Raw genomic sequence first — 23,955 nt, forward strand, 5'->3', positions numbered from 1 at the left:
CAGATGTGTCGCCACTGAGACAACCAAGCGTCGTAAGAAGTCGGGACAGGCCTGCCTATGTCAAGAGAAAGCAGACAGAACTGGAACAGGTTGCTGTCAAAAATATACGCTCAAGGCTACGTATTGCGTACGACAGGGACGCACCATCGGGGTCGTCCGAACCAACATGCTCCACATGCACTGAGTGGGTGGACAACTTTCGGCAGGCCTTTGAAACCGCCACCTCTCTCCGGGAACGTTTTCAACTGCTTACACTCCTGCCGTCAACACTGACGAAGAATGAGGTTCAAAAGATGATTCCACAGGCCTCAATGTACCTCATCAGTAAATCCCGAAAACTCAAGGAAAAGCATGGCGTGTGGTATGAGCCGGATCCTTACACGAGGTGCAAGGTGAGCCCTGAGAACCTGTCTGCTGCCCTAGAGTACTTCACGAAAGACCAGCTACAATGTTCGCGCCAAAGTCCCAACCAGAAGGACGTCATCTCTGTCATGCTCAACGGAGAGAAAACGTTCGTGCCAAAGCGCTTCATGACACGCTCAATACGAGAGGCCTTCCGTATATACAAAGACAAGCATCCCGATTCCGGCGTTGGGCTAACGAAATTTTATTCGTTGCGCCCTAGATGGGTCCAATGTATTCCACACCAGGAAGTGTGCGTTTGTGTGCGCTGCGCCAGTTATTATCTTTGTATTGCCGCTCTAGAGAACGTTAAAGGCTCAACATTCAACACTGGTGAAATGAACTCGGCATTTCTGTGCGACCCAGCAACAGAACTGTGCTTTCAAGGAGACTGTGATCACTGTCCAAAAGGCCAGTTTCTTACACTCCAGGAACTTGATATCCCGGAGGATGAAGAGATTGTGCTTGCAACATGGGAGTCTGGCGACCTTGTGAAAAAAACTTCGGAACCTGAGACTTTCCTAAAAGTCATCCAAGTGACGGTTGGAAGTTGGGTACTTCACAACCATATCCAGCAAACGCAAGGTAAAGCGATCTACGATGAAAAACAGTGCATGCAACGCGGGAGCATTGTCTTTCACTTTGACTTTGCTGAAAATTGGACCATCGTGCTTCCTGACGAAGTGCAAGCATATCACTGGAAAAAAAAACAAGTTTCGATATTTACATGTGTAGTGACGACAAGAAAATCTACAAACAGCTTTGCCATCATCAGTGAGGACCTGTGTCACGACGCCGCTCACGCTTGCTTGGCTCTAGAAAAAGTGAAGGAGTGGGTTGAAGACAACGTTGCGGTATACTCGTACGTGACGTACGTAAGTGACGGCGCCGCCAGTCATTTCAAGAATCGCTACCAGCTTCACCAATTTGCAAAGGACGATTGCCCACAAGCCCAGTGGTTATTTTCTGCATCTGGACATGGGAAAAATGCATGTGACGGAGTTGGCGGACTCGTGAAGCACCAGGCCACGCTGAACAACCTGAGAGAACGTTCAGTAAGCGCAATTCAGACGGCCAGGACAATGGTGAGCGTTCTATCAAAGAAACTGAAAGGCGTGCATCTTGTATATCTGGACGAAAATGAGGTTGTTCGGCATCGTGAACAAAAAAAAGAAGAGTGGCTGACGGTGCGCGCCTTCCCTGGCATTCAGTCTTGGCACGCGTGGCGGCTCAGCAAGTCATCAACAGAAGGGACCTGTGACGTATATGTAGCACGAACAGTCGGATCTGCTTGGAAGAAACTTTATTAAATGGGTACAGCGAGGAAAACCTTAGCGTAAAGTGCCGAATTTGATTTCCCAAGGACTGCTCATTTTGAATGCAGGGACATCTTATTTATCACATTTTTCTTCACGGGGTATTTAACCTACTGTTTTTGTTGGTGGTTACTAATAATTTTTATCTGATCACTATAAAAAAAATCCCAAAATGTTATCCTCGAGCAGGATAAAATATATCGGCTTGCCACGATTCATTCATACACCGAGAGCATCGAAGCTGCTCCAGTTAGGCACTATGGCATCCGTCACCTGAAATTGTTTGTAATCGTAAATACACAGCCAACCTAAATATCTTACTATTATATTTTTTTTTGTGTGTGGAAGTAAAGCTATTTATTTTACTTTAGATGTAAAATATACCGGAAGGTACAACTTCACACTGCATCATCTTTTCTCAAATCATTAATCTCTAATATGATACCACTTTGTACGCTTATGTAAAATGCTGTATATAGTTTCTCCTCCCTTTTACTGTGTGACCGATCGCTCTTTTTATCAATGACCTCATCTGAATAAATGTATATAAAAGATTTGTGCAAGTTTCATGAAACTGGAACTCAGAGTCACTTCTTGTATAGGACACTGCTAAGTGTAGGCTTTGAAAAAGGACCCTACTTTGTGGAGTTGTTTCTTCTTTCACAGTGCAATGATGCAACATGTTTTTAATAGAAATAAATGCGGAAATAGAGTATAACAGGGTACCCAAATTTTTAAAAAATCGAAGGTGGTGTTTTTTTTTATTCGCATTGGAATTTTTCTTTGTTTGATTTTTTTCCCATGTTTGCCTGAATATATTGTAACTATTGTGTCACTCAGATACCTTATTTATTTTTTCAATAATAGCCATATATTAGTAAAATAATGTCTGCAAGTTATGTAATAATGATTAAATTATTTCATGAGATACAGATTTCCAAAGTTTGCCATTTGTCGTTCGAGCAGGCATGTTTGGCAATTTATAGAAAACTAAATAAATTTTTAATAAATATTATTACTTTATATTACAAGCAAGTTGTACCCATAGTTTGTTTGCAAAAAGTTTTAAAATTCTCCTAGTTTTAGTGTTTTAATTATTCACTTTCAAACTTGACCCCTCCATCAGTGCGCGTTATTGCAACTGTCCACCTCTCCCTGCCTTACGATTTTTCTTGTCTCCAAATTTTTTTTCTGGTCAAAACTAAGTGTGGATTCGTTTATACCAGACACTAGACAATGTCATATAAAAACATCAGTTGATTCAAAAATGTCGACCAGCCACCCTTTGGTCGATCTTATCTGAAATCACCCCGGTACAGTTTGCAGCGATTGCAAAAAAATGAAGCAAAAAAATGGACAGAGTCAAGTTACGTCACAACCACGCAAACGAAGGACTTTTGGAAAGGAATTACAACAAAAAGAAGATCGCGTACATACACAACAGCTCTCAAGGTTTAATAATATTACACTACATTTTTTACGTAAGAAATGTCGACTGGGGCCTGAAATAACAACGCAATGCTTTAAACGTAATACCAAAAAGCTCGACATTTTTGGCAGCTAATCTGCTTAGTAATCTTGGTTTTTTTTTTCAACGTCTCTTTACCGCAGATTGTCCTATGAGTGCTAAATTTTCAAGGCTCACTCTAGCGTGTTGTGGAGGCTGTAGTATTGCTTTGTAAGTTAGCCCTTTTGGAAACGATAATTTAGTTTTGACATCTTGTTTAAATTGTTTAGAAAGCCGAAAATCGTACATTTTTTTCGATTGGTAATACTTTATATTTTTCGAAGAACTCATGTGTATGAAGGTTAGGATGAATTTTCTAACAACTCTTAGGAATCGTTTTTGTAGGACATGTATTTATGTAGATTTGCTTGAGTTGTCGATTCCCAGACTAAATGAGAGTTTTGAGCCTGGATGACGACAGACTATTATAAATTAAAATCATTATATTTCGTAGCAGTATATGTTGATCACGACATACAGGTCCAACTATTTGGGACAGCTTAGCGGCTACGGTATCAATTTGTGTATTCCACGACCAAGTTTTTTGAAAAATAACCCCTAGTACCTTAAGACTAGATAGAACTGCAATGGCAGTCGAATTCAGCACTATTGACTGATTTAATGCGACATATTTATTTTTTCTATGAAATAAGACTGCTTTAGTTTTGTTTGTATTTATTTCTATGCTATTTTGGCACGTCCATTCGTCCAGTTCTTGTAAGGTTAAATTTGCTTTATTGACTGTTTCATTATATACCTTTCCGTTTATAAATATGCTAATATTCTCGGCGTAATTAATCATATTAATGTCTGACCAAATATTCAGTTTGAAGATTCCTTGGTAGAACATGTGTACGAACAAAACGAAGCGGGAGAGGCAAATGTAACAATAGCAAGCAATTTTAGTACTTCCAAAAGTAGTCAGCGTGCTGCTGTGATTACTTCCAAATGAAGGTAATGAAATGGTTACGAAATTACTAAAAAGTAACCGATTCCGGCAATCATGATGTTTAAAACCTGAGACTGGGAAGGAAACTTAAAGACATTACATAAAACAGAAGAAACGTGACAGACAAGCGTCTCAGACTTAGCTAACAAAATTTATTTTTCACAACATATTTATACATTTCTCCCAAGACCGTCCACAACGTAAAACACACACGCACACATACACACACACACACGCGCGCAAACGCGCGCACACACGCACGCACACACACTCGCAAGCCCGCACACGTACACACACACACACACACACACACACACACACACACACACACATGGTACATTGTTCCCGAGTAGCATCCACGGGCCTGCGACGACTTCAAGTCTCTTCTTGAGAAAGCGATTATTCAAATTCCCGTGACCCGAGAAGGCTTGGAGTTTGGTTTTACCTGCTGTTTTTGAAGCGTTAGCAATCACTTGGTCCGTGTCGGCTCTTGTGCATTTTGTATCTCAGTAATTTAGCAATCACAACTGCAAACCTGAATTTTCTATAAGATAATCTCAGTGCTAGCCCAGACAGTAACTGACCTTAACGTTTAATGTGTTTATATTTCATTGATTTAGTCATAACGATGTCCTCTTGGGAAAGGCCGCTTTCTTGTATGCCAGCTGCTGTTGCTTCAATCGTTTGTTTGATGATAGCATCGGCTGCTCAAATTCCAAACGACAGTCTTGCACTCTATACAATCCTTAATTTGTTTTGATTGCAATGACTGCTGCAGTTCTTTCGCTACTTATAGCTACTGGTATGGTGGCACATTCAAAGAAGGAGAAGATGGGCAATCTTCTAAGGTTTGACAGCACTTTAAATGTAATAGCCAACAGGTATACCTTGACTTTGTGATGTGGCGTTGACCATACTTCTGTAGTCGCCACAGGGTCAGATGGCTCCACTTTTTTACATGTACGAGTAGTGTACTTCATTCAGAGTGCTCAAGGGCTCAATTATTTCATGAAGCTGTGGCTCTTTAACCTCATAAGCCCCAGCTGTGCGAAGTGCCAAATTAAAGAGGTGAGTCTTGAGGGATTTCGCCTTTGCCTTGAAGAATTTCACCTTTGCCGGCGTGGTCTCCTGCTGAACCTGGTTAATTCCTTGTACTCGCGAATGTGGAGCTCGTCGAACCATCCTATGAGGAAAAGGCAGCCGCTGGACCCTCTTATGAACAGTACGGTAGGAGGTAGCCTTTAGACTCGAAGCGCACACGCACTTAAAATGAGCCCAGAAGTTTTATGCCCTCACAATTTCAATTATAGATTTACAAGTCGTTCTTTATGATCAATGGCGAATTCTACAACTTGATTGAGCAAAATCAGTCGTCTCTGAACAAACTTAGTAAAAATTAAGTTCGTACTGAAGCGGCCTCTTCACATGTTGAAGGAAAGCGGGAAGCTTCGGATTTGTGTCTTTGTGTACCAGCTTGTTCTGTTTATAAAACAAGCATCCTCGAGAACACGCTGGCTTTCTCTCCACTTCAGGCACAGTCTCAACGTTGCATAATTTTATTCTGTCGCGATTTGCATTTGTGCTTGCAAGTTGGACTACATACCCTTCCGATGTGCGTTCTTCAGCAATAGCAATGACAAGTATTAAAAAATAATCGTCCATTTGTAGTACATGCTCAACTGTGTATGAGTAGCACCGACGTTTTTTGTGCGGAACAGAATCCATGCTTGCTTTCGTTTTCTTGTTTATTTGGTAATCTTTGTCTTCGATCCCTTTTGTTATTTAAAGGGCGCTAAACTAAAGGCGGATATGTAGAACCTCGTGGGGAGATGCCGCAAACAGACCTGTTGTGCAGCATCACGTCCACCGGGAGTTCGGCGTTCTGTTGTGTCGTTGATCGCCGCCTAGTCGTAGCCGCTTCACCAGACGCTTGTTGTGACGCAGGTTGTTGCGGCGTCGTCGATACCACATGCGCAGTTTCGGTGGCTACGACAACCAAATTGCAATCGCCAGCCGTTTTTTCGAGAGCATCAAGGTAGCCGTTTATCGACTCGTACGGTAGTTTGTTTCGCCGCTGAAAGTTGTACCAGCTATGGAGCTTCAAACGTTGAGTATGTTAGCGAGTGCCAAAGATTGCCAGGAGGCCTTCGAACTTATGATCTCCATAGCTCCTGGATAACAAAAAAGCTTGTACGTTCTCCTAAGTCACTGCACTGCGCTACGTTAATAGAAGCAATTGCTTCTGGTCCATGGCGCCGATGCCATTTACCACAGGGTAAAATCTGAGATGTTCAATTCAAGATGTCAATGACTTGCCTAAGATGGCGGCCGTTTAAATGCGCTAGCATTTCGTGCCCTCGTGTAAGCAGTCGTTTTTGGTTCGGAGTAGTTATATACATGTGCACTTTCCACTCATTGGAAGAGTTCCCCCACTCTTCCAATGACGCGCCGATGTTGACGTGCGCTCCTCTTATGATGACAGCGGGGTGCTAGCACATGGTTTCTTTTCCGCAGTACTTACACGTCAAAGCAAAACCGAGGAGCAGCGGCAACGCTGTTTGCGCGAAACTGCCGACACCAGAGAGGAAAGTTTGGCTCTTCGAAGACAACTGTTTGCCGACCGTGGGCGGCGACCAATGGAAGTTGGGGTGGCTGCACCCTAATCCGCAGACGTCCGGGAGAAGCAGACTGACACTCCGATGATAACATTATACGAACCGTAGGCGAAAATCAAGGGAAGATATGGTGGCTGTATCCGAACTTGCCGACGCTCGGGAAAACAAACTGGATTTCCGAAGACAACGAACCCCTGCGCTAAATGCTGACGTATCTTGTCGCGAATCAGCGTAGCGGCATTAATGATTTTGGCATATTATTTTCCTAAAGGGAAATGGCTGACTCGTTGTCGGAGGTTTCCAACTACACGGGTCCTTGAGTTCACCTTACTATAGTGTCGTCTTCCCGAAGGTGGAGCATTTTCCTTACCAATACTTAGGCTTTAGTTAGCTGACACCGGTAGCTAGATTCACCATTGTCTGCTTGTGGTGGTTCAGTTCGTCGACCCGGAACAGGTGCTTCTGCCGCTGTTGCAATTTGTAGGTGGGTAGGCAATTTGGGCTGCAGTAGACGTCGCACTAATAGTCTTTTCATACCTGAGTGTACTACGCGGAGGATTAATTGCTTTCCACAGATTGTTGGCTCCCACCGAAGATATATTCCGCCTTATCAACCAGCTGACACATCATATATATTTTATTGTTAAAGTTGTCCTTTCATTTCATGCTCTTGATTCGATATAGACTTAAGTCGTTACTAAGCAATTCGTTTTTTTTATTTTATGACGTCTCTTCTTAGGCATGGAAAGCATACGTATTTGGAATTATTTAAAAAATAATCGAATACTTATCATCGTATTTCTTATTGTTTGTACAAATATAAAAAAAAATCCGATTGAATTTGTAAATAAAAACGTTTCTATTGAAATGTTCTTTATTTGTATTTTAATATCATGCCATCTTTTTGTCCATCCTTGTTGCTTTAAATGCTCCAAAATGAATAGAATGAAGATAATTATTTACTTAAACCAACTCGAATCCTAGGTGTGAGCGACATGAATATTTACGAGTTTGAAGCCTGGGTGTCCTGTCTTGATCCTGACGAAGTAACGTGTGAAAGAAAAGATGGAACACATGCTTCATACAACCGAACGACGGGGTTGTGCGAGCTGCGAAATGGAACAGATTGTGCAGGAGGCGAAAATTTTTACGAGAGCATGGAGAAGTGTAACGAATCTTGCAACGGTAAGCCTCTACCGAAAACGTTTGCATAATCTACAGGGTGGCAACACACACACACACAAAAAAAAAGCTTTTGCACGCTACGGGTGTTGAACCAGTGTAGCAGTGCTCACTGCCCTATTAAGCAAGTTAAGACATTTTGCGATGTGCCATTGTGTCTAAGATAATTTGATACGCCAACTTCCTAAATATAATTTTGAGCCCGAACCCTCTAATACAAAAAAAAATGTAGTTGGTGGTGAGAAACATTTCATTGTTTGGTTTCCATAACGGTTGCTTTGTGTGTCTGATTTTATTGAGGTTCAAAAAAAAATACAAAACTTTTGTGCGAGATTTAAAAAAAAAAAAAAAAAAAACTTACGTGATTACCTGGTATTAGACTGCATTGTTAGTAACGTTTGTCACGGGGATATTTTTAAATCTTGTACGCGAAAATAATTCAATGTAACATACGAAGGCTACGTTGATGGAAACAACATGATGAGATGTTTATCAACACGCTCTACAACTTTGGTATAGGAGAGCTCGCAGACTTTAATATTTAAAAGGTCAACTAAATATTTTTGTTAATTATGCAGTATGACCTGTAGGAAAAATATGTTAATTTGCTAAACAGGTCTGTGGACCAAACTGCGTTAGTTCGACACCCGTACAGTGCACCAGTTTTTTTAAGTCTTAGCACAAGCTAGCTGTACAACCTGTATTTTTTTGTATTCTGATTTCTTAGTCTTTATGAGAGTGACATTACCTTTGCTCGTGTTTAATGGCTGTATTTCAAGAAAGATCTTAATGCTCGAGCACAACAAAAACTGGACTTTACCTTTGATCGTGTTTAATGGCTGTATTTCAAGCAAAAATGTTAATGCACGAGCAGAACAAAAACTGTAACAATATATTGAGACAGTGGACGCAACTTCCATCAAAATAGCATTTGTCCTATCTACTACAAGGTCTGCCATTGACGGGTACGGTCGTCTCGTCCATATTAATCGCTACGTAAATTAAGGACGCGATGAATAAGAGAGTTGTCAAAACTACGACGCGTCGCCTTAAAATAATTGTGTCCAAGGTTCGTTCGCACATATGAGCGTGGAATTTGCAACATCATTAAGGGCTCGAGAACCGCCCGTATTCAAGAAAACGCTCTTAAGGCTTCGCGGTGCGCAACCGCGCCAGAGTGAAGGCCCAAAACCAATAGCGCCCCCGCCGGAAAATGCGCCAAGCTGGAGTGAAATGTCGGCCCTCTTTCTGGCTTTGTTCTGGCATGTCTCTCATCTACCTTGGTTAAGTCTTTTACGACAAGCCAACTAAATATTAAAGCAATTGACGTAGTTCTAGACACACATTAGCACAGGCCGGCAAATGACTCACTGCAAAACATGAGGAGCTCAAACTTGTATATTTTGCACGCTACCGTCCGTAAAATCACTAGCGGTGGCCAGCATCACCCCTCTGGACTGTCGGGAAACCGGAAGCTCGTAGCGGTTTGAAGCAAAGTGAAACCATCTCGAGCACTGACAAAGGCGTACGGTTACATGGTTAATTCCCTTAAAAAATTGTCAATGTTTCAATTGAGGTTCTAATGTATTCTTTTAAAATACATTAGAAACTCAATACAAACTCATTGATAATTTTTGTAAGGGGACGGGCATAAAATCTGATGACCGTTTAACACTCATACTCACAAATTTTGCGTGAGTTGCTCAAATTGTGATTTTTTGCTCCTATTGTGAACAAAACCCTTACGTTTGTCACGCTTACGTTTGTGGATGTTATGAAAGGTTGGCGCGTTGCGTTTGTGGTGTGAACACAGTTGTATGCGTAAGCTAAAGCAACATAATTATATTAATAGTAATAACCTAGCTTTATTTACCAAATTAATATGGTGGGAGCTGAGAAAAAAAGCTCTACAAGCTGCTTGACTGGTCCTATAGCTCCCTCCCGGTACAAAGCATACTTTAGCTAATGCAGGTAATGCATAAGCTTGCAAAGCAATCAGTAGAAATTATTTGAGATAATTAATAATATATAATCGCAATTAAGTGCGTTTGAATAGGTTTAAGAAGAAGCGAAGCGGAAATCGAATCCCGGACCATGGTGGAAGAAGGAAGACGTGTCTGAGCTAGGCCAGCCAATGCGGCAAAATTTTGCTCGGGCTTCGCGCATCTCTTTACAGGAGCACTTTTGGGTTTGGGCCCTGTACACGTGTGTGCAAATGAAGACGGATTTTGCATTGGGTCTCATTGGCCGCTTACGTGCTACGCCGTCTCAAGATCTTTGTTAGAAATGCGAGCCAACCTTCGCCACACTTGCTCCATGGCGAGGGAGCGATGTTCAGACCCTGCTCTCTTCCTTGAACGTCCCCCGGACCGTCTGCTTCGTACTGCGACACTTTTGCTTGGCAACACGAGAAAGAGGCAAGCAAAAGCTTAAGAACCTGGACTAAATATGAGTCACAGACGCAACTGGTACCCAAATACAAATCGCAGTGGTTTAGGTTATCTCACGACGTCATGGTGCGAATCATAAGGCATCAACGGATATCGCAGAGGGCTTTTGATGCTACGATTTTTCACAGCACCAAAAAAATAGCGTAACTGAGCCAAAAAAAAACTTCCTCCTTCCTTCGAAATGCGGCACCATGTGATATAGCTGATGTCACCGTCCACATCGTGAAACCCCTCCCGCCTCAGGCGGAGTGTCGAAAGATCTCGTGAAGACCTTCGCTTTCCACCTCCTACTTCTGGTCGTGAACACGCGAGGTCTATTTTGATTGACGAGCTCAAGTCGCTTGTACACAACATGTTTGTGGGAAACGCGAAATGTCCAAAATCCTCTGCGCCGACTTCATTGCCGTCCTCCGGAATCACAAGTATCGGGAGGGGGGGGGGGGGGGGGGGGGGGGAAGGGGTTCCCGTAGTTTGCGTGCAAGCGATTCGAGCTTGTCATGCGAAAGCGACCCTGCATGTCAAAGATTAGGAGTGGACTTTGTTTAGGCTAGGGTCTACGGAATATACGTTGATCTGTTCGACGTCATAACAAACGGAAATCACTTCACTTAAAACAAGGTGCCCATCGCAGTTCAAGAGCACAAAAAATCAAAGTGTTACATGCAGTTTTCAAAAAAAAAAATTCCAGAAAAACGTTTAATTAAAGTATACTTCTTGCAGTCTTCATCCTGAATAACTTTAAGTCTGTCTTGATCAAGTTGAATAACCTAGACAGGAAATGAGTATGTCGTGCGTCTAACGCATCTGGAACCACCCAAAGTTCCACGTGACCAAGCATAACAAATCACGACGCGCGTATAATTGACGCACAACACATTTGGTGCTCCCCGAGTTTCTCAGAATGTTTAACATAAGTGTAAATATTTTAAGTATATTACAAATACTTTCAGCGTCGAAAGGTAATGTAATGTAATCTATCATATCTCACTCGTGAGTAATAGCAATTTTAGTTTAGTACATTTTGTAAGGTCTACAATAACACTTCAAAAGCTAAATATGCTCGGGAAATCACTCCGTTAAAAAGAAAATGTAAAGACAAGTGTTTTTGTTGTAAGTGGGATTGGTGAGCTCAAATAACATATAGAGTTTGGAAATTCGTATTTTCAAGTCTAAAACATTTAGGATAAAATAGCCTGATCCACTACACTTTAATCAATACTCAAACGACTGACTTCGTTATTAACCCTAGCTGATACAACATACAGTTTTCTACGAATCGTGCATATTAATATTGGAGTGGGCTTACGATAAACACTAATTAGATTATTTGCATGGCACTGACTAAAAAACCCAAGCACTCTAAAAAAAGGCCGTGCGTCTACTTTCCCGCAAAACACTCAGAAAGCCAATCACCGCAACTTAAGGTCCGTTCACACTCTTGCGACCTCTTGAACCTGGGTTCCTTAAAACTTCTTAAACCAGAGAACACACTGGCGCCATCTATTGGAAAGCAGTGTAAACTCACGGTCCGGCATATTTTTTTTATTTCTCGCGCATTATCCTTTCTTTCTTGGCTCGAAAAACTTTTGTCAATGTTATAAACGAGCCTTTCTATGGGTATAACGCACATTTGACCTCGGAAATCCCGCAAAACCTTCGCTCTTGTGAAATGCAGTTCCAGGGACACCGCATAGATGGCGCCACAATGCCAGAATTTTCTGTCATTCTAAAAACATTTAAGAAGTTTTAAGAGATCTCGTCTCTCTCAGTCGTACTCGGTCGCAAGAGTGTGAACGGGCCTTTACGGAGGCAGCTCAACAAATGATGATGCCGAAACATGTTTATACCAAAAAACGCAGTCTGAGTTGTGTCATTAAGCAATGCAAGCGCCTAGCTTAATGTCACAACTCATAGTGGGTTTTCTAGTCTAAACGTGTGTTCTGAACTGCCTCCGTAAGTTGCGGTGATTGGCTCACCGAGTGCTGTGCGGGAAAGTAGACGCAAGTGCTTTTTCTAGAGCGCAGTCAAAAACAATTTGAATGAATGGTCAAACAAAAACGGCACAAGTAGTAAAAGGATAATTGATGGTTGTATAGAGTAAAGGAAATATTGTTAGATACTAAAGCTCCCTTTGTATTGTTTAAATTGACACCACCTTTTGCAGTTTGAGTTTTTCCCTACATGTTAAATGTTGGGGAAGAGGTTGTGAAACGTGTGTGGGGTCGCACGCACCTTTTCCGTTTTGACCGCGGGGAGAGGAATTGTAGGCGCGGAGGTGCTTTTCGTTTAACAGACCAAAACATACAAAAGCGTTCAATTTAATAATTTTTTCTGAACTTCGTAAATCGCTGCGCATGCAGTAAATCATTGTATTGTGGGTGGACTTACTAGACTTTAATGATGCCCATCAATTTTCTAATTAAAGCCATGGCCTGAAATTTAATAATTATATAAGATAATTACTTATAAATATTGAATGGCCTAAATATTCGGAACCATGTATATTAATTTCCCCAGACACCTGGGCAGAAAACAAAAATACATCAGGCTTTCTTTTTTGTGTGCGTGTGCGATGCGTAGTCTTTGCAATGTTGAATTTGCCGAAGTTTTGTTAAACGGCTTGCATATTCATATATGCAAAAAGGGTGACCTAGATAATTTTCACGAAGCTTAAAAACACACACAAAAAAACCGGTGAGCTTTACGGGAGTAAATCCAACTGTGCTGTTAGCACCCGTCTTACAAAAGTGGAAAAACGTTTCTTAGTGCACTTTATAATTTACTTAATTACGACTAGGTAGCTAACTTTTTAGTTATTCGCTTGAAGGCCGAGGTGTGAATTTTAGAGTTGAAGAGCGCATTGAGCAACACACAAATAAAACGTGTTTGCTACTTTGTTCGCTTTCATTTTAAATCTGTGGAATCCTCGAAAACTAAAAGAGAAAGGTCCCGGGGATATCGCGCCCACGCTTTACGCCTGCAGCGCTCTCACCTATATAGTACTGTACAGAGATGGCAAAATTACTTTAAACAAGTAATTAAATTACATTACTAATTGCTTTCTTGAAAACAGCTACAATGTAATGAAATTGCATTACAAATTACCGCAGACTAAAGGTAATGACATCACATTACAATTACTTTCCAAAAGCAATGAAATTACTTTAAAATTACTTTGACATTACTTTTGAATAACTTAAGGCAGTAATTCGTGCTCATTTAATTTATGCTATACACCAACTCAGTGTTTACAAAACAAGCCTTTGTTTGCCCACACAGGGCGTGTGCAGTAACCATATCCGAGAGAAGCGAGGCGCTGCGCATGCGCAGTGCCGACAGCGGTGTCACCGCAGTGATGTGACGTCAAAGAGCTGAGTTGGACTATATGTACCAAAACTCATATCTTCCTGTTTACACCGCAACAACCTTAGGTGCCTCAAAGTGAACCATACTGAACAGCGGTTTTGCTGGCGCACACGACATAAGTGTTAAACACGGTGAATAGTTTCTTTAGATACGACTCACGGGTTTCGCTCTTCATTCAACGGTGAAGGTTCTTACTAAAAGGGCGATATCTCTCTGTCTTCCTAATTTAGAAGTTGTAGTTCGTGTCAGTTGGTTAAGTCGGGCAATGGCAGCTCGTTCTTACAAGGAGTCGTCACGTGGAACGTTTCCCTTCCGCCTCCCCCCCCCCCCCCCTCAGACGCAATCTAATTCTATTCTCCTAAAGCCACTTACTGTGCTCGGCAACAACTCTCCTTGGCAGTGCAGTTGAGAGGAGGAGAGCCCGCGCACAGCTTTATTCAGCGCTCAAAATGGGAGAGGGAACGCGTGCCTGTACCCTCCACTGCATTTCCAAGAAAAGTTGTCGCCGAGTATAGTTGACCTATTCTCGGTTATTCCTTTCAAGGAGCATTTTTCAAACACCCGAAGAGTCGAAGCTTTTGCACATTGTCACACAAAGGGCCCGGATAATTGCTAAGCAGAAGCGTCGCCAGTTGGGGAATGGCGCGAGCTTCCTAAATTGTGTACTTTCCCAACAAACGGGGGCCATATCTGCTTGTAGGCTTATTAGGGAGTTTTAGAATGGCGCACGCTAAAGCTTCGCGTACGCAAAGAATAGCGTCGTCGCCACTGCACATGCTCCGAACGCAAACCAGGCTTTGCACTTTGCGTGTGCAATTTTAGCGTGCGATATTTCTCGGAAATAGCGTGCGTACGCAAAGAGCCTTTGCGCTTCTCCAAGGAGGATTCGTGATGAGAAGTTGGCTAAAGCCAAGACGAGCAGAGTTAAAAAATGGCGGCTTGGGCGGCTGCTTTGGCGGCGTCGTGAGTGCGACGTCGGCGGCATCCTCGCGACTATGATTTTCAATACGGGACGACATTTACTTGGTTTGGCAACGATCCCCGCAACTTGATGCTTGCGACGCGGGAACATTTCTCGGCGAAGGTACGATGTGCGAAGGTCAGTACACGAGACCTCTCTTGCTGAGGCGACGCAAGCGGACACGACCGGCCAACCGCTCGCGTCGCATTATCATGTTTAAACAAATCTAAAAAAGTACTGTGAATAAAAAAAACTTTTGTTTCTAAAGTTACAGCATTTCGTGTGTGAAATAAAAGTTGTGACTGTATCTTGGTGGCGTCGCAAGCGCGAGCCGCTTGGGCTTTTGCGTCGCCACGGAGGAACGCTATTCTAAAACTCTCTTGCGTCGCGTGCGCTAATACAAGCGCTAAATTTAGCGCTAGCGTGCGCTAAAATTGCGTACGTTATTCTTAAACTCCCTATTTCCGAATAAACTTTCCAAGGGAAGGCAGCGAGGCATACCGCGAGCGGCACCTGCTTTGCTCGAGGACGCACGAAACGTTCTGGGGCTTTGACAAGGCATTTGGAATTAACTATTCATTCCGGTTGTTTGTTGTTCACAATGGTCGAAGCTTACGGTTTGACCTTGCTTAACGAAAGCACAAGGCTGGGGATCTGTTTGTCCTGTCCTCTCAGGTTTTATATTATGTCTAACTCACTGGTGATTTGCCCATCGCCTTGTAGCCTATGAGCCGTTCATCCCTAAGCTGACGCACTGTCAGCTTAGGGATGAACGGTGGCGGCTACGTGTTTGTTGGAGCAGTCACACGTCTATCGTTCGCCACGTAACGACGCTCTCGTTCATACCCACGCGCAGAGAAAGGGACAGGTGGTTAAAAGAAGGTGTTTCATTAGTTCTGGTTGGCTTTCATTTCCTACCGCACTGTCAGCTTAGGGATGAACGAAGTATAGTATCGTCGTGATGACGGGACGCCGTGAATCTGTCGTGCCTGGAGTTCATAAGCTGTTGCCTCCCAGTGATGTCTACATGCAAGCTTTTCTCCTTCGCCTTTCAAGCCCTCCTTTGTGCGTCTGTCCAGCTCTTCGTACAAGGCCTTGCGCTCAGGTGGCCGTCGATTATTTCCTCTGTTGCTCTTTCACAACATTTCACCATGCAAAATAATTTTTCTCTTCTTTCTTAAAGCTTGCATACAAATTTCCCAATCGAGAACAAGAGTGATTTTAGAAGTAATGCGTAATTTCTCGCAATTACTACCTGAAAGTAATTCATTACATTACTGTATTGCTAGCCTAGAGAAATATTTCATTACATTACTTACTACTCCAAAAAGTAATTTAATTACTGTAATTCCACTACAGTAATGTCATTACTGCCATCTCTGGTACTACTGTATACGTAGGTGAAGTAGAGTAAAGTAAAAAATTCTCCGGGTAAAATATATGTGAAAAGTGTAAGAGGAAAATAAAAATAAATGTTTATTAAGGTCAGCTGCTACCTTGACGATTTAAATCTCAGCAAAATAAAATCGTACATTCCGCGACAGCTTCGAAACAGCTACTGAGCCAAGGTAGAGCGCCGTCACTGCTTTAATACACGCGCTTTGTAGAATTAGGTTCTGAGCCAGAACACACTTCAACAGCTGAGAAAGAACTGGAGCCTTCCAGAAGAAAAATTCTTAATACGAAGAACTGGGCCGGTGAGCACTTTAACGTCATTCCTCTGTGTACAGCCACCAGCGTTGCGAACTCTGCTGCGCACGAAATTTAAGAGTGTCTATAAATATAGTGAACTATCCGGTGTAATGAATCAGGCAATATTAATATCGAATTATTTAGAGAACTCGTCTAAATAACAAATAAAGTGACGCCGGCAGTAAAAAAGTAAAAATATTCATTAAAAGATATTTCATTCCCCTATTTATGCTCAATACCACAGCAGTAGGTGGTAAAATATGCATAGAAATGCAATATATCGGACATCTATGAGAAAATAATTCACGAAATATTTTCCACAAGATGCACCGAAGCCACCTTGCTCCCTGGAAGAAGATGATGGTTTAGGGAAAGCTTACATTCCAAGGTTTTTCTTTGATACCACAACTGCAAATTGCACACCATTTGTCTATGGTGGAATCAGTGGTAATGGCAACAATTTTGAAACAAAAGGAGAGTGTGAAAGAAATTGCTCTGGTACGTATACAGCTACGAGTATAAACAATGCTTATTATAGTTCGTATTGTTTAGCATAATCTGTACATTTTTTTATTTCTCAAAGTTAGTTCAAATTACTATCAAGTTTTGGATACAATATGTAGATGCCACTATCTCAGCGGCGCGTCATTGGTGGATGCACCGATGACACAAGTGACCACGTGACTGAAACGTCTACGTCACTTTCCTAAGCGTCATTGTCGGCAGGGATCCGGGTGCTTATTTCGCGTGCAATTTTTAAATCGAGTAAGAAAACGCGCAAAATGAATCAATCAATATTAAAAAAAATCTTTATTCAAAATATTTAAATTTCTCTGGCTTTCAATAGTAATTGCCGTCAATCTGCAATTGCAGCATAACCCTTAAAACCATTCATTTAAGGTTAATTAACAGGTTTTAATAAATTAGTCAACTTACCCTGACGATTATCTCCACATGTTATGTCCGCCGAGCCTTATAAATGTATTGTGAAGATGGCGCTTATCTAACTCTCACTTACCCATTTACAATTTTATGGAATTAAAATCAAACACCCTGTATAATCTATATATCATTCGTTTGGTTGTAGAGGGAAAATAATTTCATTTCTATAGGGGACAATTATCACATTGGGACAAGAAACATAAATGTTAAAACAAATTCTTTTCATGTTATGAGTGGTAAAAATCCCGAACAACGTGGCCCTCGCCCGCCAGGACAATATGAGCGATGCACAAATATATAAATAAACTGTTATTTGATGTACAGAAAGGGGCAAAGTGAGGAGCACAAATTGTAGCATAAGACGCGCATGTGGCGATCTCTGAAAGTCCTCTGGTTTTTCGGCCGGAGTGTGCTTTGAAGACCCGGCCTCATGAATTTTTTTAAATTTTAATTAAATAGTACCATCACATATATTAATTTGTTTCCGCCGCGTCACCCCTGAATACCGGCAGAACACGTGAAGAATCTCGGGTGTTTACTTAGGTGTCACGCGAGGCTTATCGTGGCATCTCTTTCTAGGCTTTGCATCAAAACTGGACGGGCTGTTTTAACATCACGCCTGAAAAAACTGTAGTGTTTTTGCACCACCGAGCCTTTCGAACAGCATTTTAATATCTATTTTTATGCACTCAGTGAAGTTATTTGTATAAATCACTCCCACACCTTCTACACTCTAAAAAATTAGTTCCTGAAATGCATTTTTATTTCATTAATTAGAAGGCGACAGAAAAGATGCTAGAAAGATTTGTTTATTCATTGTAGGTAATAATTATCCGAAGGGGAATTGGTTCTTACTTTTTGGAAAGCAAATTTTTATTGCATCGATTCTACTCCGAAATTTATATTCATATCTACCAGTGTTTTGCTCCTAACAACAAAATAACACATTAAATTGTTTTCATTCTTCAACAGGTTTTTCCCTGCTGAAGAAAGTAAATGTCACAATTAATACATCGTTCCCATAAGCTCTTCTTTTGTAACTGGTACGTCCCAAACGATATCTACGTACAACTGGAAGGGATATATAGATAACAAGAAAAATATATGAAATACGTATTTGAAATAAAGTATGCACGATTAGTATAAAAACCACAAATAATAAAAACACGCATTTTATTTGCTGTGAGTATATTATATATACAAATGCACTACGGTTTTGTGAATTACTTGGTGAATGTATTCTCTTATTTAGAACACAAACCTTTAAATTACAAGTCAACTTTCTTTAAACCCTCAAACGTGCCCAATCGAACCCAGTTAACAGTAACTGACCTTCAAGATCCACAGTATTTGCTGCAGAACACCGCATAGCAAAATGCGGTTTTATGTGGAGAATAACGCAACAGATAAAAATTAAAAAAATAATGAATGCATTAGTTTATTAAAGAAATAGCAATACTCAGCTACTCCTATTCGTATACCCATCTATCGTTGTTTTTAATTTTTACAATCGTGGTCATCTTAACAATATGATGACAGTAATTCTGGCGATTTTAGCTGTGTTTACGAATTTGAGATCCAATTTGTTGATAGTGGTCTCCTGACCGGTAGATTGTAAAATGCATTCAGCTAAGCAAGTTTATAGATGTACCAGGATCACACATTACCTGACATTTAGTAATTGTTGAAAACACCAATATTAAAAAGACTGTCCTGTGAAATAAAGTGCCACAAATCGTTGCTTTTGTTAGAATACGAAGCTCCCATCAAAAAGTTTTTAGAGCGCAGCTCTTAGGCGCCCGTTTCCGGCTTGAGCGGCGTCGGCGTAACCGTGAGGTCACGTGACCCCCCAGGACACGTGACCCCCCAGGTCACGCGACACCCCCAAGTCACGTGACCCCTCTAGGCCCGGGGTCACGTGACCCCCTCCCTCCCCCGAGATCACGTGACCCCCCTGAGGGGTGGAGGGGAAAGGAGGGGAGCAGGGAGGATGAGCAGGTCAACCTGCCAAAATATTTGTTGATTCTATATTTCAGAGCAGAGCTCTTCGGCGGCCGTTTCCGGCTTGAGCGGCAAGGAGGACAGCAGTAAGGGGGAGGTGGAGGAGGAAGGGGAGGAGAGAGGAGGAGGAAGCGAAGGAAGGAAGTTGAAGGATGAGGAGGAGGTGAAGGAGAAGGAGGGGTGGAGGAGGGGGATGAGGGGAAGAGGGGAGGAGGAGTAGCAGGCAGGATCACGAGGGAGGAGGAGGAGTATACCCTCCCCTCAGTACCCTTCCCTCCTCCTCCTCTAAAGCTGCGCTCCAATTCGGCGCAACAGGCAGTTGTAAACGGCTTTCATTTTTTTTGTTAAGTTCTTAGACACGAGAGATATTTTACAACAGGAATTGGCCCGAAAAAAAAAATCGCGAACTATTTATGGTAAGCAGAAGGACCGTTTTGACGGGAACCGACATCTTATTAAGAATAAAGACGAGCAAACAAACGAGTCAAGCAAGATCAAGCAAAATAGCAGAGGTAGGGCGGTAAGCGTACGCCAGTTCCGCTAACAAAACATGCAGCGCTAGCCTACCCTAAAGAGTAGGCTAGCGCTGCCAAATCGGTGCTATAATTTTATATTGCAAATCGGGAAGATTAACTGCATGAAAATCTTTTTTGCTCTTTGGCGTTGTGTTAAGTAAAAATAATTAGGCTGGAGTTAGTAGAAGCTTGAGATATTAATTGAAAATCATAGCACTGGGCCTTTGTTGAGGACGGGAGATATCCCCATGCAGCGGATCATCGTTGGAGCAACATATGCTCACCACTGGCAAGTGGTAACTCCAATATTTGCCTACCGTTGGGCTCCGCGAAACTACAACCCTATTCCATTTTGAAGCATTCACCAATGAAAATGTTGGGCCACGATTCAACTAATATTTAAGCCAACGTTAAACCATCGTTCATGCAATCGTTGGAACGCCATTTAACCGACATTAAAGCCAAAGTTGGAGCGCTTTGGCTTTTAAGTCAACCCCTACGCTATCCGTGGCCCTCCACCATGGTTTGTGGGTTTTACAACTATTATTGGCATCCAAGTTTAATTATTTACGGACCCATATTTGGCTTTTTATGTTATCCACTGGGTATTTAACTTTTGACATCCGGTCTGAACCAGGGGTGTACTATTTTCGGCAGCAACTTTTAGCGAGCACTTTACTGAACAAAATAAATAAATCTGACAAGAAAACTGTAGTAGACAAGCCATTCACTGTTATTCCTAATTGTTCTCCCTAGCACAATCTTTTTACATGGTGCAAACATTTTTCCACAGTTGGGATTATCTCAAGCCAATATTACGTACAATAAAATATAAAAGAATGCAATGAAAGTTAACTATGCTGAAGCCTTGTACGGTCAATACATTGTGTTAAAATTTTCGATTGAATAAAAATTTAAAAGAATGAGTGCCATGATTCATTATTCCAAGGTGTGAACTGGGCAGGAACTTGATTGGAACCCATGCAGGTGGATGCAGACGGGGTTTTGAAAGAAACAGAAGCGTTGGCCTGAATTCTGGTGAAGCGGTTTAGAGGCCACAACTCTTTTTGCTAATTCCGCTACGTGACCTCATACTACTGTATTTCGAAAGATTCCTTGGACCTTTTATAATCAGTCATTTCCAGTTGCCTCCAACGCTTGTCGATAGTGAATGTCGAAATGAAACGCAGCTCTATTGTTCGTCGCCTCTTAATTCGTTAACTAATCGATTAACCGGTTTAGTTTGCTCCAAGTATAAAATCTAAAATGGACTACCTGTTTTTTGTTTCATTTTTACGCTTTCATAATTCCACAGCTTCGATAAAGCTAAAACACAACCATTTTCTTCAACGAATTACAATTGAATTACTTTTTAGAAGATACACTTGCGTATACTAGATGAAACCAGTGCTGCAGCCTAAAATAAATTGTTGCACATGTAAGAAGGCAGGCGTTTTTACTGTTGTATTATTCTCCCGACAGAACTCAACCGATATATGATTAAAATATTGAGCATGGTTAAAGAAATACTCTTGCTAAAACAGGGAATTCCTCCACCGTCCGTCTAGCCTCAATACCAATTAATTACAATCTCGCCCATTAAATTCACACCTATATTTTTTACTGCGATTTCAAAACCCGTTCTTAAGATATACAACATTTGCTGCACAATAATATATAGTACAAAGTGCGTCTATATTTTCTCAATATTATTACAAGTTATGTAAATAAATTTAACAGTTGGCATCCGTCTTCAGCTTACCAGTCTCAATTGTACGCTTAGATTATAGAAGTCCAATTAAAGCCATCGAATCCGAATGGAAAAGGACAGTCATATATGATATCAACACATTTGAATCAACTAAAAATTTGAAATAAATCAATCACATAAATAATTTAGTTAAGCAAAGACAATTACTGGCAAGTACTCATACAGACCAATAACGCGGTGACATTAGTGACCCTCCTGTCACGCCCAACGAGCCAAATTTTGTCAAATGACAGCCACTCAGTGTTTCTGTGGTATGCGGCCATGGCACCACTAGGAGGAGTACTGCTCCACTACAGTCAGCGCGTCTACACCCCACCACCTGCCGAGAAAACAGCCATATATTAAAAGGCAAAAAAAAAAAAAAACACACCTTGGAACACGGAAATAATCATTTAGAACGTCTCTCACAGTCTATTAGAATAAAAAAAAAATACAAATACTGCCGAAGTAGGTCTTTTAAAGCCAATTGTTGGGTATCACGCGCTGCGTCGGAGGTTTCTTGCCCACAGTTTGACATGGTCCACACTCATCGGTTCACGACAAAACGTAAATAGCGCAAAAGAACACCTGTCCTCAATGGTCAAGAAGTTTTCTCTTTGTCACTCAGAGAAAAGAAGAGGCGGTCCATCGTGTCTTCGGTACACCGCAGCTGGGGGTCTAATGTATACCCAAAACAAAGGAAGATCACTCGTTTTTTACCGGTGTGTGGGCGCTACCGACAGAACATGCACGCTCTTGGTGATTCGCACGTTGGAGATCGCACTTGGCATCAAGCGAAATACGCTGTTGGCGATGGGACCTGTCGAACCACCGCTTTGCTGCTTCCAGTAGGAGTAGCAAAGATGACGGAGATGCCGAGCCGCTTCGCACAATAAAATCAGTCTGCGAAGCAATAAAATACACTGAAAAAACTCAGAAACTGACCCCACGGTGTCCTGAAATGTAAATGTCGAACCTAGGTTTCCGGCAAAAAGAGCTCGTTTCTGTGCGAGAAAATAGCTTATACAATCTTGTGCACAACAAAGACGAGGACAAAAGCAGAGAAGAGGACACAACAGGGCGCAACTTTCAACTGATTTATTGAAAACGTGTTCCGGTATATATATAGTCTCAACCATCGTTACAATGACAACAAAAAGACAAAAGTAAAGGAAAAACACAATGACAGAGCATAACTGGGAAACAACACTATCTCGTTCTCAGGAAACACAATTCCTTCTCCGATAATGCGATCGACGGCATAGCAACACACATGTCTCCTAAATAATCAATGTGCTCGGCTTCTATGATTTCGCGTGTTACCGCTGACTTGCATTTCCCAATTTTTACGCATTCATCCAACAGTGGGGTACAACCGCATGTCCTGCAATGCAAGTCAAGAAAGCCACCGTTCTTTTTTTGCACGTTGTTATTGTGCTCGCAAAGCCGATCATTTAGGCAGCGCCCCGTCTGCCCGACGTAGTGGCTGCCACAGGACAACGGAATGCGGTAAACCACGCCATCTGTACAGTCGACAAATTTCGTTCTGTGCTTCTTTTCACATCCGTGTTTGGCACGCACGCCAGGCTTTGATAGTTTGCACAGTTCCATGAGCTTATTGGGCGCAGAAAACACTACCTTTACATTTGATCGCATTGCTATTTTCTTTAGATTGTGCGACACTCGGTGTACATACGGAATCACAACAACTTTTCCTTTTTGTCTTACCGGCTGGCTCCCATTGTTTTCTACGAGACAGCGCTTTCTTAGAAGGCCTTCCGCGACCGCAACAAGAATGTGTTTTGGATACCCAGCTGCGAGCAAGCGCAAAACTTGCTGATTAAAACCCTGGGGGATCAAATGCTCACAGGACTTTTTTAGCACATTGGTGAAACACAGGTTAACAATACTCCTTTTGACTAGCTTCGAGTGGGCTGAATGAAAGGGAAGTAACGGCTTATTCGCACGTGGCTCATAGCACCAACAGATGTGGTCGTTGAGAAATAAAAATCTGATGTCAAGGAAGCGAATAGTGTTGTCCACAGGTACCTCATGCGTGACCTCGAGTGGGCCAAAACATTCCTTAAAAGTGGTCAGGGTTTGGACAGCCTCTGCTTCAAAAGCGTTTGTGTCAGATGCGATGAAAACTAAAAAATCATCTACGTACCTAAAAACTTTTTTTACCTTTGATCCCTGAAGCCGGCTGTTAAGAGTACTGTCAAGTTGTGCTAAATATATATCGCTTAGAACAGGCGCGATACACGAGCCGATGCATATGCCCTGTTTTTGCAAGTAAGGCTTGCCTCC

The 23,955-nt window shown here is 41.9% G+C and overlaps 1 protein-coding gene across 1 annotated transcript in view; it reads left to right on the forward strand.

Annotated features, from left to right (window-relative positions):
- The window catches only part of LOC120840794 (boophilin-H2-like), a 29,978-nt gene extending 11,571 nt beyond the window's left edge, over window positions 1–18,407 (forward strand). The window contains exons 3-5 of the mRNA XM_040211511.1: window positions 7,774–7,974; window positions 16,765–16,938; window positions 18,355–18,407. Coding sequence (XP_040067445.1) covers window positions 7,774–7,974; window positions 16,765–16,938; window positions 18,355–18,407 — 428 coding nt within the window. The remainder of the gene's footprint in view (window positions 1–7,773; window positions 7,975–16,764; window positions 16,939–18,354) is intronic.
- Window positions 18,408–23,955: the final 5,548 nt, after the last annotated feature.

This window comes from Ixodes scapularis, unplaced genomic scaffold (genome assembly GCF_016920785.2).
Source record: "Ixodes scapularis isolate PalLabHiFi unplaced genomic scaffold, ASM1692078v2 PGA_scaffold2__306_contigs__length_199485367, whole genome shotgun sequence".
Lineage (NCBI taxonomy): Eukaryota > Metazoa > Arthropoda > Arachnida > Ixodida > Ixodidae > Ixodes > Ixodes scapularis.